At 32.4% G+C, this 19,723-nt stretch overlaps 1 protein-coding gene across 3 annotated transcripts in view; it reads left to right on the top strand.

The window, feature by feature from the left end:
* IntS3 (integrator complex subunit 3) overlaps positions 1 to 19,723 on the top strand; it is a 111,351-nt gene that overhangs the window by 36,603 nt on the left and 55,025 nt on the right. For all 3 annotated transcript variants that reach the window (XM_075370324.1, XM_075370333.1, XM_075370341.1), the window contains exons 6-8: positions 5,703 to 5,934; positions 7,112 to 7,191; positions 14,371 to 14,563. In XM_075370324.1, the coding sequence (XP_075226439.1) occupies positions 5,703 to 5,934; positions 7,112 to 7,191; positions 14,371 to 14,563 (505 nt within the window). The remainder of the gene's footprint in view (positions 1 to 5,702; positions 5,935 to 7,111; positions 7,192 to 14,370; positions 14,564 to 19,723) is intronic.

Below are 19,723 nucleotides of genomic sequence, written 5' to 3'. Positions count from 1 at the left end.
ATATAACTCTTCTGGAAGAATTACTCTTCTGTAATGTTGAAGTTTAGGATTATGCGAAAGCAATTTTTCATTTTATAAATTTCTTGTTAAGTTGAATGCTAATGGTATTTTCTGTGTTCGCTCTTTTAACGCCTCCTTTTCTAGAATGTATGGTGTTATTACTTCGCACAGAGATTTAAATTTTTATACTTTTTTTAGTTTCCTGATTTTAAGAATTTTTATGTAATGTATTTTTTTTATCGTTGGAGAACCATTTTGCTTTTTCAAAAGAAATTTGTAGACTTAATTTATTAGCAAATTTGCTTAAATTCAAGCCTTATCCATGTCTTTTGCAAATATCATCTGCGAAGGCTAATAAGGTTGTGTTTAAAATTTGTTTTTATATCCTATTTTAACATTTTCTGCAATATTTAGTTTTTCTAGTTCTTTCTTCCCTTCTTTAATTAGTTTTTCTAGAGTGCAGTTAAAGAGGATCGGAGAAAGTTCATCTCCCTGTTTGATGCCTGTTTTTATTTCAAATGGTTCTGAAAGATCTTCAAGAAATTTATTTTTGGATTTTGTATTTGTAATAATGTTAATTGTTTTTATGTCTATTTTAAATTCTTCTTATATTTCAAATAAAGACCTGGAATGAATAGAATCGTAGGCTATTTGAAAATCTATAAATATTATAATTAATTTTTGGTTTCTAATTTTCTGATACTGTAAAATTTGTTTTAAGTTAAATATGTTTTTGCGCAAGTTCTTCTGGGTCTAAATCCTTCATATTTGCCTATCTCTTTTTCTATTATCGGCTGTACTCTGTTTAGCAAGGCTTTGGACAGAATTTTATACAGAACTGATAGAAGTTAGATCCCTCTGTAATTATTATATTTTATTTCCTTTTTTATGGGGTAGATGTATTAACACAATTTTCCATTCTGGGATTTTCTCGTTTTCCCAGATTTCTTTTAGAATGGTTTCCAATTTGGAGCATTATTCATTGCCTAGATATTTAACATTTCTGCTGCTATATAATCCTCTCCACAAGTTTTGTTATTCTTTACAGATTTAATGATGTCTAATTTCTTTTAGATCTGGAGGTTGTGAATTTTTAGTTTTTTCATTATTTTTAATAAAGTTAAAAGTTTTTTTGGTGTCCAGGCAATTTAATAATTTTTTTAAAATAATTGTCTTCTTAACTTTTCATCCATGTTCATTATAAAGTTTCCTTCTTCGTTTTTAAAGTTTGTGCAGATTGGGTTAAAAATAGAAAGTTTAAACTAAATGACTTAGTAAAATTCTCTTCTATTTCTCAGCATCTTTGTTTTATACAATCTCTTTTTGTTTTTCTAAAAGTTTCTGAGGTTTCCTTTTTAATTTCTACTCAAGTTTTTAGTATTTTCTTCATTTGGGCCATAATAATATTTTTCTAAATCTTTTCTCTAATAACAAGAGCTTCTTCACAGGTATTATTCCACCCTGCTTGCTTCTTTCGTTTAGCTTGGGAAAAGGTTTCTTCTGCAGATTTAATTAATCTACTTTTAATTTCGTCCCAACTGCCCTTTTTGATTTTAGAAATTTTGTTTTTAAATTTTTTAATGGTTTCTTCCTTTAAATTTAATTTTTGGTAGGAATTTTAGTTTAATTTGTGACAAATAATGGTTGGAGTCGAAATCTGATTTTATAACTTTGACATTTTAAATGTCCTTTATATTTTCATTGGAGATTGCAACATGATCTAATTGGAACTCTCCTGGCTCCTTGTTTGGACTCTTCCAAGTTTTGCACTTTTTTAGAAGTTTTCTTATTCTTAACCTTGTTGACATTTGCAATTCAAATGTTTTACAAATTGTGAACTTTTATTTCTTGATCTTCTTCTCTACAAATTTGTTCATTAAAATCTCCAAGCAAAATTTTAATGTGTTTTTCATTTTTCCGTTTCTTTTTCTCAGGTTTCCCAGCATAATTCCACTTTTTCGGGATTAGTAATGATATTGTAATTTATAGAGGCATGGCAATTAATTAAATTGTAATATTTATTTTTACACTTATAGGAATAAAAAGCCTATTATTTGGAGAATGGAAATTATAATATTATTTTCATACTGTTTATCGACTAAGAAAGCAGTTCCGAAATATTTAAGATTCTTTGTGCCCTTAATCTTTTATGCTGGCTTTCCTTTTAGAATTTTAAAATTTTCGCTATTAAAGTTATTTTCATCCTGGAATCTCGTTTCCTGAATTACACAAATTTTAATTCAGAATTTGTTTAATAATTTTGTTAATTCCATTAGTTAACTGGTTTTTAAGAGTGAATTTACATTTATTATCCCTATAAAATATTATTTTTAAATTTTATTTTTTGTTTTAATTCTAACTTACCAGAGTCCTCTGACCAACTCAATGTGTTTTTTGTATCTGGCCCCACAGAATCCAAGATGGCCAATTGCACATTCTTGTAATGTGATAGATTAGAACTGCCTCCGGTAGTATTTTTCAAAAAAAGGGCTTGCCATTTTTATTGTGGTTGTTAGCTGCATAGAAGTTTAGAACTCCTGGAATAAGTTTATAGTTACAAGTTGTAGAATTCTGGCATTAGCTATATAACCAGTGGTACTTTATTTTCTGTTGAGCCTCCAGAACCACCATAAGGTATTACTTCAGAGGATAAATGAAGATGTAGTCTTGTACAGTCTCAGGTCGACCATTCCTGAGATGTGTGGTTAATTGAAACCCAACCACCGGTATCCACGATCTAGTATTCAAATTCGTATAAAAGTAATCGCCTTTACTAGGATTTGAACCTTAGAGTTGTTGACTTCAAAATACATAAATAAAAATATACATGGAGTGTTTTCAAACTTTGTGGGAGGGGAAAAAGAAAAAAACGATTTTTCAAGAAAAAATTTTTTATTTCATATCATCTCCTTTTAGGTCTATATACTTATTCCAACAATGAAAGTTTTTCAGTACCATTCATATAGTATGATTTATCATAATCTTAAAAAATAGGCAGATGTTTCGGCAAACTTTATCATTTCACATAAAGTCTTTCCAGAGAATCACTTCCTCAAATCTGGAAAAAAATTATAATTTAAAGGTTTTAAGTCTGGCGAGAAGGGAGTGGAAAAGAAATTTGTAGCATAATTTGAACAGTTTTGCGGTTACAATTGTAAAAGAATGAGCCAGTGCATTGTCTTAATTAAAAAACCATCTTTTTTGTCAAATGTGGTCATTATTCTTTATTTCCTCATTTACATGATCCAGCAAAATGTATAATATTCTCCACTAATTGTTTTACCCTTTCAGAAAATCATTTAATATTATGCCACAAGCATCCCAAAAGACTACGGCCACCACCACCTTTCCTGTGATGAGATGGTTTTCAGCTTCTTTGGACCAAATTCCTCGACTGCAACCAGTTGTTTGACTGTTCACTAGTTTTAAGTTAGAAGTGATGTGTGTATATTTCATCAGCTTTTATGAAACAGTTCAAAATTTCCTCTAGATTATTACACTGAACTGCTCAAAACTAATCTTAAATGTTTACTCATTTATGTTTTAGATCGATGTAAGCAAACATATAGTACCCACCTCCCAGACAGTTTTTACATGTGTAGATAATCATGTAAAATATGATAAATCTATCATTTGTAATGTCAGTTATCTTAGCAATCTCACACATTTTCAGTGTTTATCTTCCATCATGGATTTTTCAATATTCTTTGGAGCTGTAACCTCAACATGTCATCCCCTATCTTTCACATCGTTTGGATTCATGTAACAACTCTAAAAATAATCAAACCACTTGTAAACTGTTCTAATCAAAGGAACACTGACTCACCATAATATTTATAAAGTTTGGCTTTAGTTTCTAGCACACCTTTCAAAAAGTAATATTGGATCACCATCTGAAATTTTCTTTTGATAATTTTTCACAAATCACAATACTTGATCAACTCAAAATTACTGTCAACAGCAGAATATGAATGTATCAGACTGAAATTTGATGTATGCTTTTGCCTGAAATGAGTAAAACTAATAATCACCTCAACATACTAATCAGACTCTGTAGGTTGTAATCTGGATTGATCTTTGATGTACATCTATTAAACACACAGAATTGGAACACAACATATAAGGAAAGGAGGAATCAGGAATAGTTGATTTTGGTAAGTCAATACTTTCAGAATGTTAGCACTATGCTCCTCTGACATCAAACCATAATCCATCTAATGTTGGACTAATCCTCAGTGGTTTGAAATAACAACTCAAACCTATTACCCAAACAAGATGAGTACATAAAAAACACTTTTAGATAATTTACACAATTATGGTCTACATCAATGGTCTCAAACTCAAATTGCTTGCAGGCCAAATGCACAATCAGAAAGTAGCTAACAGGCCAGAATTTTTTATAACAAAATGAGAGTGTTTAACAAAATTAAAAACCACAAGTCTAAATATTTTATTTTTTTGTTCTCTAGTTCCTTTAGAACATTTACTATTTATTTTTCAACATAACTGTAAAAGAACCCCCTAAGAATGAGTTGATTCTGACAGAGAAGTCTCTTGCTCTCATAACCATATCATTATCACAAATCTGGAACTTTGTTGCTATGAAAAGATTTTTCTGCGAGATGTTCTTTGAAATTTGTAAACGAATGATAGTTGTGTGGTATAAAGTCTGGTTCATGTGAAGCGTGGGATATTGCAACGTTTTGACATATTTTAACTAATCATTATGCCTTCATCAGAAATTGCAGAAAGCTGGTAAATTCCAATTGCTGTTTTTCCTTTCAGACAAAAAATGAAATGAATAAATTGTTGGGGAAATGAGACTCAATACACATACTTTAATCACATTCTGCTAGTACAATATTTGTAAGGCGAAAGTTAGGTTAATATTACACCTTATCAGATATGGTAGCACTGCCAGTAGTAACAAAGTAATTTTCTTTGCATTTTTTAACCTTGTATATTTTAGTTCTAGATATTCTGTATGTTAGTATCATCATTCAGAATTTTTTATATTCTTACAATTCATTCAGTTCAGTAAGTTATTACCTTTTACTCAAATAATTTTACTTATAAGCTTTTTCTCTTATAAAATCATTTTATGGATTTATGGCATTAGTAAAAACTATTAAATAGCCATTAAAAGCCAATTATTTGAGTACATTAAGCCAATTATATGAGGTGCTATCAAATATTATGTTGCATGTAATAGCTTTAAAAGGAACCCTCAGCAATTTTAATGGTAATTAATGTAAACATTATTAAACAAAATGTTTAATAATGGACTAAGAATAGCATAAATAAATGAATTCTTAGATTTCTAAGGTAAAAGAAAAATATAATTTTTTGTACTTTTTCATGAAGACTTGAAATCAGATTTCATTCAGAAAAAAAGATGAAAATTTATGCTTTACAAATGGATGTTTACAGATAAATTTCAATAATTAAAATTTTCAAATCTGGTAACTTCAGTTATTGTCAATTTATTTTCAGATGAAGGTCTTGTTATCGATTTTATGAATTTCAGAATCTGTTCTTATAATTTTGAAATAAGTAATACAATTTAACCTTTGAAGTGATATATTTCTGCTCTTATGTTGAATATGTTGACACCTGTATTTAGGTGGTTTTGTTTAAGAGAGAATTAATAAAATGAATTTGTTTCTCTATAAAATATAATTTACTTACTTGCTTTGTTTCAGTATTTGGCCATGCCTGAATCTCAGACACTGCGTTGTGACCTTATTCGTTTTATAGTGGGTGTTATACATCCTACCAATGAGCTTCTATGTTCTGACATAATTCCACGATGGGCAGTTATTGGTTGGTTACTTACTACTTGTACATCAAGTGTAGCGTATTCTAATGCCAAACTAGCACTTTTTTACGACTGGCTTTTCTTCGAATCTGATAAAGATAATATCATGAATATAGGTATGGTTAAATACAGAATAGTCAGAATAAATATTGATAAACTTTATTTCATTTTTCAGGACTTTTTTTGCTGATTAAACTTATTTAGCCAGATATATTTCAACTTTTATTAAAATAATTTTGTTCGTACATAATCTTACATGCCCTTTGTCTATCCACAGTTTACACTTTTCTTTAAAATCATGTCTCTGTCTACTTGCAGGGTGAGTAGAGTAATGTTATGTTAAAAAAGTTAGGAATTAAAAAGTTGATATTCCACAAATTTTGAGTCCTATTTTCTTAGTACGGCTTATTACTAGAAGCCATACTGAATTCCTTTAATCCCAATCATTAACAACAATCCAAATGTATATTTTCATAATTTGAATTCTATACATTTTTGGTATAGTTTACTTCGAAGAGCCCTGTTGCACTCCTATTCAATTTTTTTCATTTTTTAATTACTAGGTTTTTCAAAAAGCAAGTATATTTAGTAAAATAAAAAAATTATATTTAAATACTTTTATGTACCTGTTTTACTTTTTTACTTATTACCATATTTTCTAAGCACTTTTAATGTCAAGCATTACATTTTTTTACATCATATCCATTTGTTTCTGGGGCTTAGTTAATTACATTTCTGCCCAATATTTTTAATTCTCACCCTCTTCAAAGTAATGACAATAAAGCCAAGTTCTTGATTTGAAGGAAGACATATATAGAAACCAGTAATGTAAAAGGCTGTGAAAATAAATATTTCCCATCAGAATTGCCAAATCTTCTGATAATATTAAGTAATGATTGTCATCCATTATTACGTAATACATCATAGTGGTTATCCGTCATTACTATGTGTAATTAAGGTAAAGTGAATAGCATACATTTGATGGTGTTAGGTAAATTTTTTTAAGGTCTAATCTTATAGATTTAGATTTTATATCCACCATCTGGTGGATAGTGGTATTTAATAAATAAATTGAACAATTTTATTATGAATGTTATAATATATTGTAAACAGATCTTATAGGAGTTTTCTGCTGCTTCAATTTTTCCAGTATTCATTTACAGTTTGCCAAAACTTAATTCCTTTTTTTAAAGTCTACTGTTTATTATCTTCTTTATATATAAGATTTTACATATGTAGTATGCTGTTCTGTGTTAATGGTTTAGCTGGTATAATCTGTTAACTTTTTTTTAGAACCTGCTATTCTTGTAATGCATCATTCCATGCGATCTCATCCAGTAGTGACTGCAACACTTTTGGATTTCCTTTGTAGAGTGAGTATGTTAATTTAATTAGATTTATATATTTGAAATATATTTATAATTTTTTTCTTATTAATATCTATGTTACTTGATAATGCTATGTTAACTTAAGTGATATATTTGTTGAACATGTTAAGAAACTTTATAAATTTCTTCAAATAGTTATCATGTGAATTACAATGGAGCTGCAGTTTATAAAATTTTGTGTGAATTGATTTAAGAATTTCTTAACTGACTTTTTTCAAGTCAGTTAAGAAATTTGTCTACTGGTTATACCCTCAGACAGGTTCTTTGCACCATATCCATTTTCATTTTTTTCCATATTTCCATCCAAATCTCCAGGGTTCATGATAGCAGTTCCCATTTCCTTTTAGACTCTATAATTTTTATTCTTTTCATCTCTTTCTCTCTCTCATCCTCCCCCTCCATTGATGATATGTATCAGACTAGTTAGCTTTCCTGTATTAAATTACTCTGACTATCTATTGCTCACTCTTCTCATTACTTATTCATTTTTTCAATCTGTCAGTTTAATCTCCAATTTCTTGTACTCACCAAAATTTCTTCACATTTTTACATAAATTCAAGGTTTGATCAAAAAGTAATGAGAATTTTTAATTTTCTTTGAAAGTATTTATTCAGTCTTCAATGTTTACTCCATCCCCTTCAAAGTAGTCCCCCTGTGATGTTATATATTTACGCCAATGTAGCAACAATTTGAAAAACACTGGTAAAAACACCACTTTGGATATCACTTTGAACATGGCTTGAAATTTCGCCTTTATCTCGTCCACTGTTGAAAAACATTGTCCCTGAGTGTCCTTTTAATTTTGAGAAATAAGAAAAAGCCACAGGGAGCCATGTCTGAGAATAGGGTGGTTGTGGCATCACAACAATGTTGTATTTCACCAAGAACTGTTGGATAAGTAAAGTAGTGTGCACCAATGCATTGTTGTTATGCAAAATTCTCAAGTTGTCTGTCCAAAGTTCAGTTCATTTTCTCCAGATTGCCTTATGCAGATTTGCATATAATTTCTAGGTAGTATTCCTTGTTGACTTTATGACCTTGCGGTAGGAATTCATGGTGAGTAATTCCATTGTAGTCAAAGAAAATGATTAGAAGGTTCACATTTTACCGGATTGAGGGTCTTTTTGGTCTTGGCACCTCAGAAAACTTCCATTGGGGCAATTGAGCCATCACTTAATGTCTTAACCAAACACACTCATTTTGAAACTAGTTACAATGCGTTTGAGAAGTTTAGGTAGTCCAGTTGAGTGGGTGTTCTTGTTGTGAGAGGATATGTCTATTGCTCCGAGGTTTTGATTGTGTTTTTGGATTGGTTTTGTGGTTTTTTTCTATTGGACTGGATATTTGGTAAGTACGATGGTTTATTATTGGTCGTGTTTTATAGTTTTGAAGATTTTGGATTACGGACAACTTTTTTATAGTGGTTTTTTTTTGTTATATAGCTTTATTGTCAGTAGGCAATAAGGTTTGAACTTGTTTGTGTGTGTGCTTAGTTGTGCGCATGTGCAGTGGACAATCAGAATTTTATTTCTAAGAATTAGAATATGTTATCTACGTTGATAATATGAACATTGAATTGATAACATAGTGTAGTTAGAGGTAATTTAATTTTAATTTGATTATTGATAACTGATGACAGGTGCTTATCATAACTTGATAGACTTTTATAGCTTTGTTGGTAAAGCTATTGTTTTAATTAATTGTAAGTGATTTGAATTAAAGTATATTGAATTTATTTTATTTTATATTAAGTTGTCTAAATCGAGTTCGCCAGAAGAAGTAAAAATGGAGTCTGAGTTTCCTTCTCAATGAAGTCGAAAGACAGCTAGGTCGCCTTACATACCATCCATCAGGAGAGGTGGAGGGGAGTCCTTGCATATGAAAGTGAGGACCAACAAAGAAGAAACTGTAGAGGTTCAGAAGATGTCTAGTAAACTAGAGGGTGTAAGTATCACAAGTGGGTCTTGTAGGATAGGCCTCATTTTTTTAATAATCTTGAGGAGGAAGTGACAGAAGTAGAGCTTCTAAACTCCATCAGTGAGGCCAATGGCAACAATGGAAAAATGGAGGATATGAGAGTGACCTCCTTATGCTCGATCTTTGGTGGCAAGAAGAGAGCCACAATCGTGATGTCAGCAGTGTTTGTGACAGTGTTAGCGGCCAGAGAAGTATTTGCGTGGGATGGATCCACTGCAGGGTGTCCCTGAGTACGGAGGAGCCACGATGCTACAGGTGCTTCAAGGTGAGGCACATGACGGCCAGATGCAGTGGCCCTGACAGGTCAGTCTTGTCATAACTGTGGTGAGGAAGGGCATCAGGCCAAAGGGTGCAAGTGACCATGTCTTTGTTTGGTTTAAGATTGGGGATATTGGTTCTTGTAGTGTGGCGGCTGACAACAGGAGATTATGTTTGAAAGAGGGCCTAGCTAGGCTTAAGAAGTTGTTGAAAGAGCACTTTGGTCACCTGGAAAATGTCTCCCCCAGCTACCTGACAAAGGTGGTTCAAAGGCAAAATTAGAGTCGCTGGACAATAGAAGTCCACAAAGAATGTATATTGGTGGACCGCTCAGGTGACAAAGGCAAGAAGGTGCTGTATTAGGGCCAGGAGATAGCTACAGCAGGCCATGCGAAGGGGGTATCGTGAGGACATCCTCTCATGCAGAAAGGAGCTGGCTGGAAAAAGGAGCACTTACAGGAGTGAAATATAGACAGTAAGAAGAGGAAGTGGAGAGAGCTCCTGGACAGGTAGGAGGACGACATATGGGGTGACACCTTCCAAATCGTAGCTGGTAGATTTGGTAGGGTGTTACCTGTTCTTGCCGAGGAGGTTCTTAGGAACCAAATTGATCTTTTGTTCTCTAGAGGTGACTAGACCAACTATAGAGAGACAGCCTGCAGTGGATATACCTGTATTCACAATGGGTGAGCTGTGACAGGTGGCAGGAAGGCTGAAAGGTAAAAAGAGTCCCGGTCTTGACTGGGTTACTAACAAGGTTGTGGCTGCAATGGTGGAAGTTGCTGCAGACCAAGTGCTGGCGGCCTTCAATCAGATGCTCCTGGATGGTTGTTTGCTACCAGAATGAAAGGAGGCCAGGGTGGTTCTACTGAGGAAAAGTGGAATAGAGGTAGGAGGGCCAGTTGGATGCTGACCTCTTTGCCTGTTGAGTTGCCTAAGCAAACTCTTTGAGTGGCTGTTGGCGGAGCATCTCCGAGATGAAGTAGAACAGAAGGGAAGCCTTAGTGATTGTCAATATGGATTTAGGAGAGAGCGGACAATGGAGGATGCCATAGCTAGGATGATGAGGATTGTTGATGAGGCCACGGCGAGTTCTTGGAGGATGTGATACATCCCGGCGGTGGTGATGTTGGTTGTCAAGAATGCATTCAACTCACTACCATTCATGTCTTCAGGTTTTAGTATCCTGTGGGAGTTTCGGTTACCGGTTTTGTGAATGATGTCTCCATGGTAATAGTCACCAGAACAGAAGAGGAGATAATCAGGAAAGGTGAACAGACCATTCTATTGTTCGACAGATGATTGGCATGCCATGGCCTTAGCCTCGATGCATAGAAAATGAAGCTGCTGGTGACGGCCAGGAAAAGGCAACTCTCCTCCATCAGGCTACAGGTAAGGAGGGTCATTATTGAGCCAGTCAGTAAAGCCAAATACCTGGAGGTTTGGCTTGACAGTCGGTGACATTTTCAAGATCGTCAGGAAGGCAGTCGCCAAGGAAGATAGAACAGTGTCAGCTGTCAAGGCTCATGAGCAAAGTTGGCACGCCAAGCTCATCAAAGAGGAGGATTCTGGCAGCGATGGCTTGGTCCATTGTCTTGTATGCCGCACCAGTGTGGAGGAGGGTGTTGTGCACAAAAGTGGCTATTCTGCAGCGCCGATTGGCAATTGGCATTGCTAGGGGTTACCGAACGGTCTCTACAGAGGCAGTTCTGGTGATTGCCTCACTCCCTCCTATGCAGCACATGGCAGAAAAACGGTGCGAAGAAGAGAAAGAGAAGGGATGACAAAGAGCATGGCCAGGAAGGAGACAACAGAGCGCTGGCAGGAGAAATGGACTGGATCAGAGGTAGGTCTCTGGATGAAGAAGTTAATACCACATATCAGGCCTTGGCTCAGACGTGAGCACGTGGAACTCATGTTGGAGCTAACCCAATTGTTATCAGGGCATGGTAGCTTCAATTGTTACCTATGCAGCAGGAGAAAACGGTCGTCTTAAAGCTGCAGTATTGTGGAGACCAGGATACTGTAGAACATACTGTCTTCCAGTACCTAAGGTGGGAGGAAGACAGGATGATGATGTGGATGCGGTTGGAAGAGGTTACCACATATAGTGGAGGTAATGTTTCATGGTGAGCGGAACTGGTCAATAGTCAGTAATGTAACAGAAAACATCATCCGAAAGAAAGCCGTAGAAGAAGTGGAAGATGGGTGATGGGTGTTAGCATTATGGCAGGGAGGACAGCCCCGTTCAGGAGGGGTGGGATGCTCCAGCATCCAACCTTCAAAGATTGAATGGGGACTCCTGCGGTCCTTAGGTAGGGAAAAGAAAGACCAAGACCCAGTCTGGGACCTGGATTCTTGGATTAGAGGCAGGCGCTTATTAAAAGACAGACCCAGCCTCTGGGGGGGTGCTGTCAGGACTGGCATAGCTGGGTCTGGCATGGCCTCCCAGGGGAGTAAAGGCAACTGGCACCCTCGAGGTCGTGTTGTACGGGATGTGGATCGGGCCTTGAGGGAAAGGGAGTTAAAAAAGTCTACGTAATCAGCGATGTCAGTAAGCATTTGTTCAGCAATAGTTTCGTGATGTTGTCTTTGTTGAAAATTTAGCAGTTTCAGAACAAATTTGGCTGCCATCTATTTCATGTTCAAAACAATAAAAATTACTTTGCATAAACCGTATGAAATTCCTATTTCTTTGCCAACCTCTCTAATAATGGTGATTCTGTGATTAGCAAGCACATTTGCATTAATTTTTTAGACATTTTCATCAGTGATTGATGTACTATTACACCCAGACTTGTCATCTTCATTGTCTTCTTGGCCTTCCTAAAAGTGTTAGAACCATTCAGAAACTCGTGGTTGTGACAGCATTGTTGCCAAAGGATTCTTTAACATTTTAAATGCTTTGCCGCACTTAATTCTGTTTTTAATGAAAATTTCAGAAAAATTCTCTGATCTGACATTTTGCCACACAAAAAAATCACAGAATAGAGTAAAGCACGCCTTGCTTTTTCGCTAACCAAACCCAAGCTAAGCGTTTCAATTGGCTGAAAATTAACACGTATGTCGCTAACATTACTATCAAGATACTGAAAAAGATCAACTCAGTTGACAAGACACAGTGGCTGTAATTAAAAAAAATCCTTGTTTTAGATCAGACCTTGTGTACTCTAAAAGTAACATTTCACTAGTTATTTATTCAGTTTTTAATTTTCCTTTAATTTCTAACTGTATCTTTACTATGACTTTTTTTATTACATGTTTACTTAGCCTTTCCTACTTTGGTTTTGTTTCATCTTCACTTTTAAAATCATTGTTAAAATGGTACCAAATTTCTGAATGTAGTTCAGTTCTTTCTTCTTTTGGAGACATTTATTAGTTTATTACCTTATTACTTTTATTTGCTTAACATTAATTTTCTTACCTTATTCTATCATATCTTCTTATTTTTAAATAATCTGTTAAATATCCACTGCTTCATTTCTTAAAATCATCATGTCATCATTGAATCGTACACAATTTCATTGCATCCACTAAACATCATCCTTCCTCTTTTCAAAGACACTAACCTCTTATCTATCCATTGGCATTGACCAGTTGAATAGGTGGTCTGTAAGTACTTTTTGTCAATACTGGATCTAATTAAATCTTTTTTTTCCATTTGTATTAGATCAATGTAGGTACACTGCCCTAAGTGACAGTTGTACAAGTCTCTTTTTATTACGTGAGAAATGGCAGTTTTGTAGTCCTTAATTTTATTTTATTTTTTTTGTATGTTGATTACTTTAAATTTCTTCACTTACTAATTTTTATTGATGCATTAAAGGATGTATTGCTTTTTAATTTTTACCATAATTTATAATTTGTTTGATAATTAAAAAAGCAAAAGAAGCAAAATTTTAGCATACGCTATAAAAAATATCTAGTTATATAAATGATGAAATAATTGTTATTATGTATGATTAAATTACATACATTGTAAAATATAATAAAGAGTAATTATTCAGATGATATGATGTTACTAAATAAAATTGGTGTAACATATTTTTAATGAAGCACGTACAATATTTATTTAATTTGTATTTAATGTTAGGTTATTTTAGTATACCTAAAACCTGTAAATTAAATTGCTACTTTTCAGCATGCTTTACTTCTTGTTCTCATAATCCAGGATCATAGGTCAGTGCATAGATCAGACAATAAATATAGGACCATAGGTCAGGTGTTTGCCTGACCTATGATCCTGATCTGACACAAGGTTGGTGACATCCACTGATGAAATATTATTTCTTTTCTTACCAATGTGACTGTAAGTACCTCGCATAACACTTTGTATTATTGTGATTTTTCATTGGTGAATCATGTATCAAGAGTGTTTTTATCATAAAATTTTTTAAACGATAGTTTTTAATATATGTTATTCTAATGTTTGTAATGTTATTAATGGCATTGACAAGTTGAGTAGATGGTCTGTAATTACTTTTTGTCAATACTGGATCTAATTAATTTTTTTTTTTCATTTTGCATGTTTGAATATTTTCTTTCATGTAGATGTTATATTATATTCATAATTTTTCAACAATACATACAGACTGTATATGAAACCTAAATATAATTATAACCTAATACATGGTTGGTGGCATACACTGATAAAACATTACTTTTGTTACCAATATTAATGTGTGATTTTTCATATGTGAATCATATGTCAAGAGATTTATGCTAAGAGATTGCTTGTGGTGCAAAACCTGATGTTGAAAAGAAACTCACAAGATCTTTTCAGGGGCTTTGATAAAGTATTATGTTCAAAGTATAAGATCCAGTGTAGTCATTTTAATTAGATTATCACTGTTATTTTATTAACTGGTATTCATATCAAGTAATTGGTGCAGTTCATTCTAATCATGTAATTATTTTTACTTTTGCAGATAATTCCGATGTTTTATCCCCCTCTAACTGATAAAATTCGTCAAGGTGTTTCCTGTTCTTTGAGACAAATTTTAGAAAAGAGGGTGTTACCATCACTGTACCCTCTTTTTGAGAATCCTAAATTGGATCGTGAACTGCGTTCTCTTGTTAGAGAAACATTTGTTGAATTCTGTTTTCCTCCTCCAGCTGAAGGTAAGATAAGTAAGGGCATTTTTTTTGAGTGTTATAATTTAGGTAGTCTTTCATTGTGAACCATTTTTTCTCAACAATAGGTAGTTTTTTGTAATGATTACAGCAAACCTGAACTAATTCATCTTCTTCAGTGCTACCAGTGCATTGTTATAGCATATACAATGCAGTATGTATTTCTGTGGGCTGGCTTCATACCTGTTCGAAAGTCCACTCCGCCTGTGTGTCCCATTCACAGCAGCACGTGTATTTTAATAACTCTGCATTCAATATGAACATCCTTTTTGGTATAGGTATTGCTTATAGTTTACATGAATTTTTAATTTGTTTTCTAAGTACTTTCAAAAATTTTTTTCTAATATTTCCTAGGAGGTACACAAAATTCTTTTCAGGTTTCTTATTTATTCTGATTAAAAAGAGGTTAATTCATTACAAAATAAAATATGCAGTTTATGTTTTAATTTTTTTGTCAGTTTGGAACTGAAAAGGGAATATGTGTTGTATAGTATTTTATATGCTGAATCTGAATATGTATTCCGAAACAAACCATCACATAATGTTCTTAAGTTACAACCTCTTATGTGTATTTATCCATCATTCATGGAACAAACAATATGAATAAGTTAGTACATCTGTATGTTTGCTTATTCACATCTGATTTACATTGTGATGCATGCTGTAAACCTATATTTGATACATAACAATCGAATGATGTCATTTCATGTCAAGCCAGACATGTTTGTATAGACATGTCATTAAGTCAAGTAATGAGTAATTCAATAGTGTGTTCTTTAGTTGTGGTAATGGTTTTATCATACACATATTATAAAGATTGTATTGTTTTATTGAACATCAACATTCTCTCTCTCTCTCTCTCTCTCTGTGTGTGTGTGTGTGTGTTTATGCTGTTTTATTTTGCACCCCATGGTAAAACAGTTTTATGAGGTATTTTAAGTAATTAAATATTTATAAATTAAAAGTTAATTATTTTTATAATTAAGTAAATATTTATGTAATATTTCAGTTTACTTTCAATCATTAAAACATTTTAAATTTTACAATGAATAAAAATCAGGCTTGTAAAAATTTTCCAAACATCTTTTGTTACGTTTGAGGAGAATTCATCATGAAAAGTCGGTGAAGATTAGTATTGAATCTGCTGAAAACTGCTTACAAAGATTATTCTGATTGTCCCTTGGGAGACCAACATAAATCCTGGGTTCCACATGTAGCATGCATCAAGTCCTACTTGATACATGTAGTTTTCACAAGTCCCACTTGATGCATGTTAGTTTTCTCTAAACTAACTCAATGGTTAAAAGGAAAGCAGAGCATTTACCTTTTGGCATACCTATGACTTGGTGAGAACCTACTAACCATTATGATGACTGCTATTTTTGCTTAACAAATGTTACTGGTTTTAATTCAAACAATAAAAATAGTATTGTATACCCAAATGTTTGTTCAGCTATGAGACCAGTACTTCATGGTGTTGATTACAGATTCCCATTGCTCCCAACTTCTTGGGAAGAGATTTCTGATTCCCAGAAGGCTCAACCAGTGAATTATCATCTTCAATAGATATTAATTGTATTCCAGAAAAATCAAATACTGAACCTCACCTCATCACACAAGCAGAACTGATCGACCTAATTCGTGACTTGTATTTGTCGAAACAACAAGCAGAACTCCTAGGTTCATGTCTTAAAAAATGATATTTATTAAACAAGGATACTGAAATTTCAGTATATAGAAATGGAAATGAAAATTTACTGAAATATTTAGTAGAGATGATTTAATTTGTTCTTGCCATGTTGTTAGTGGGCTAATGTCTGAACTGGGCATTGAATATGTTATTCATGATTGGTGTTTATTTATAGACTCATCAAAAAGAAGCTTAAAGGCAATGTTGTTGCATAACTCGAATAGGTTTTCTTCTATACTGGTAGCACATGCTGCAGGAATGAAAAAAAAACATGAAAGTATGTCAAAAATTTAAAAGCTATTAAATATGATGAACACTCATAGTGAATCATTGTTGATCTGAAAGCGATAGAGCTTCTTCTAGGTCTCCAGAGTGACTTTACAAAATATATCTGTTTTTTGTGTTTGTAGAATAGTCAGGTCACAGATAAATACTATACAGTTAAAGACTGGCCAAAAAGAAATCAGTTTATCCCAGGAAAGGAAAATGTTATCAATATTCCCCTTGTTGAAGCAGATTGTATTATTTTACCTCCTCTATACGTAAAAGATACATAAAAGAAAGGTTTTATCACAATAAGTGAAGCCAAATTAAAAGAGGGAATATTCATTGGGCCACAAATAAGAAAATTAATTTGTGAAAAAATATTTGACAGCAAACTGTATCCTAAAGAAGTAACAGCATGGAAGTCATTCAAAAATGTTGTTACTGGTTTTCTTGGAAACAAAAAGCTGAAAACCATGATCAACTTATAAAAAAACATTTAGTGAACTACAAAAATTTAGGCTGCAGAATGTCATTGAAAATTTATTTTTTACATTCTCATCTGGACTTTTTCCCTTTAAACTTGAGTGACATCAGCGACAAACAAGGAAAAAGCTTTCACCAAGATATAATGAAGATGGAATGAATCTATGATGAGAGACTACTGCTGGATGATAAAAAGAGAAGACTTCACTGAATACAAAAGGAAAATAAGAAAAAAGGAACTAAAATAAACAATAATGTCTGCTAAATAAAGGTAGGCACTTTAATTGTAATTATAATTATTATTTTTGTATTCTATTATTAAAGAAATTTCTCAATATTTTAAATGGGTCATAACCAAATATCTGAGGGTGATGAAGAAAAACTAATTTCATTTTAAGATTCAGCATAAGAAATACATTCTAATTCACCTACTTTTATCACAGTTAACAAATTTTTATTTTATTTGTTTTTTTGTTGTCCTTTGTTATTTATTATAAAAAACATAATAATAATACATTGCATTATATATACATATTTTTACAGTTATATTTGTTTGTTTTTGTCATAATTAAAATTAGTCATTAAATTTCTCACAAAATTAAACAATATTCATTAAAATTGTAAAACCGATGAAAAATACAATGAGTGAGAAATAAGGGTAATTTAAAATAAGAATTGTTGAATATGCTATGATGCTGGTGCACACCAAAGCCAATAGTATTATGTGGTACTTGTCAAGTGTACTATGACGATGCTTTTTAAAACCATTTTAGATAGAAAAATATTTATATAAGTGAACATAACATTTTTCAAATGGCTAGCATGAAAGCGCATACATTGTTAAAAAATGAACCATTTTAGCAGACCATTTATTCACAGGTCAGAAATGCTGGAAGGGAATATAAGAGCTCAGGAACACCATAGCCCTCAACTTTTTCTGATATTTGTTAATGATTTACTTTTGATAGGTAGTTTAAATGTCATTGTGTGCTGGTGAGGTGAAAATAATGGACCAGACAAATTGATATTGTTAATATAGGTATATGGAGTTTAAAATTAATACATTAGACTTAATTATAATTAAATGTAGAGTGTTAGTTTTCATTTGTAAACCACAGTACAGTAATTACATATATAAAATAAATTAACAACTTGAAAACAAACTAAACAATTTAATTTAAACAAATTAAAATAACTTGAATTTAGTCACAGAGTTAAAAGACCTTGAAGTGGTGCTTAGTCCCTGTCTTATGTACAAGAAGCGCATAATGAATACTTAAGGGCATTAGAAGTCTTGATTTTGTGATGAGTAATACAGAAATGTTCTTCCACAATGGTGTCATTTTAAAATTAAACAATGCTGTAGTCAGGCATATAGTGCAGGGCAGTGTTATGGAGTCATTATCAATAGAAATATATTCATGAAATTGAGATTATTCAAAATAGGCTTTTATGATATCTATAATTTAAAAAAATCAGTGCACTATGTCTTTTAAGTTATTCTACGGAATGGTTGAGAAATATATTCTGTCAACACACTGCTGATTAGACAGAAGATCTGCTGTATAGTAATATATAAAATTTTTAATAATCCATTCAGACAAATGCATATAATAGCATACTTATTGGTGCATTTCTACAAAAAAAAAAGAAAAGATAAACTAAAGTTAGATAATATTAATACATCAGAGAACTTGTAGATGGCTGAGGTGATTACTACATTCTAAGGTTAAACTTGAAAAAATAATTATTCACCAGTCAGTTTAATTCACTGCATAAGACAGGGATGTTAATTTTATCAGTTAAAAAAATATAATGTGTGTGTGAGTGCGAGAGGAAGTAATGAAGTTTAATTAAACTTTTACATTATATCCCTGATTTGATGTGTAATAATTAGAACATTAAAGCAAGTTTGGTTAGCATTGCCTTTATACAGGACAGATCCTACATTCTAAATTTTGTTTTATATATTCTGATCTTAATTTTCCATACATATTAATACTTTTTATTGTTACCAGCAAAGAAATATCAAGATATATGGTACCTCAACCTGGTTGTTCTTTGTGTACAAAATTCTTATATCTTATCATTTCCAGCCCACCTTCAAACCTCCTTGTTCTTAGTTTATTGACTCATCTTTAAAATGCACCAATAAAATCACATTTGAATAGCCTCTGTTCTTTTCCTTTAAGGTTCCATGACCATCCACATTATACTTTGAACAAATAATATGGAAAATTTCTTTTAATTTCTTGATCTGTATTTGATAATAGAAGACTTCCATTCTGCATGTACACTTGCCTTGCTTATCCTACTTAGATTTATTTTTTTATTTATTCATCTTTATTATTTTCCCTCCTAAACCAAAATATTCTATAACTTCTGGTATATTATGTTCTACATTAACATTTAATTATGCTTCTCATTATCTATTTCTTTCATATTTTGTTAGTAATAGTAAGTTTATGTTTTATTCTTTATTTTCAAACTGAATTTCTGTTCAAACAATGAATCACTCCATTAATTTCTTCCAGTGTATGTTTTTGTTTTCATCAAAATAACAGTGTTTTCATTGACATTTCAACATCTTTATTCAATCTCTACAGACTATTTTATGCTTCTTGTATATATCTTGTGCATATAAAAGTATACGTGATGTCAGTTCACAAAGTAACTAAAGTTTTGTTACAGAAAACTTCAGAACATTG

Source organism: Lycorma delicatula, chromosome 1, assembly GCF_047948215.1.
Source record: "Lycorma delicatula isolate Av1 chromosome 1, ASM4794821v1, whole genome shotgun sequence".
NCBI classification, from domain to species: Eukaryota; Metazoa; Arthropoda; class Insecta; order Hemiptera; family Fulgoridae; genus Lycorma; species Lycorma delicatula.
Note: the sequence above shows the minus strand (reverse complement) of the source record. Positions and strands in the feature narration are given on the sequence as shown.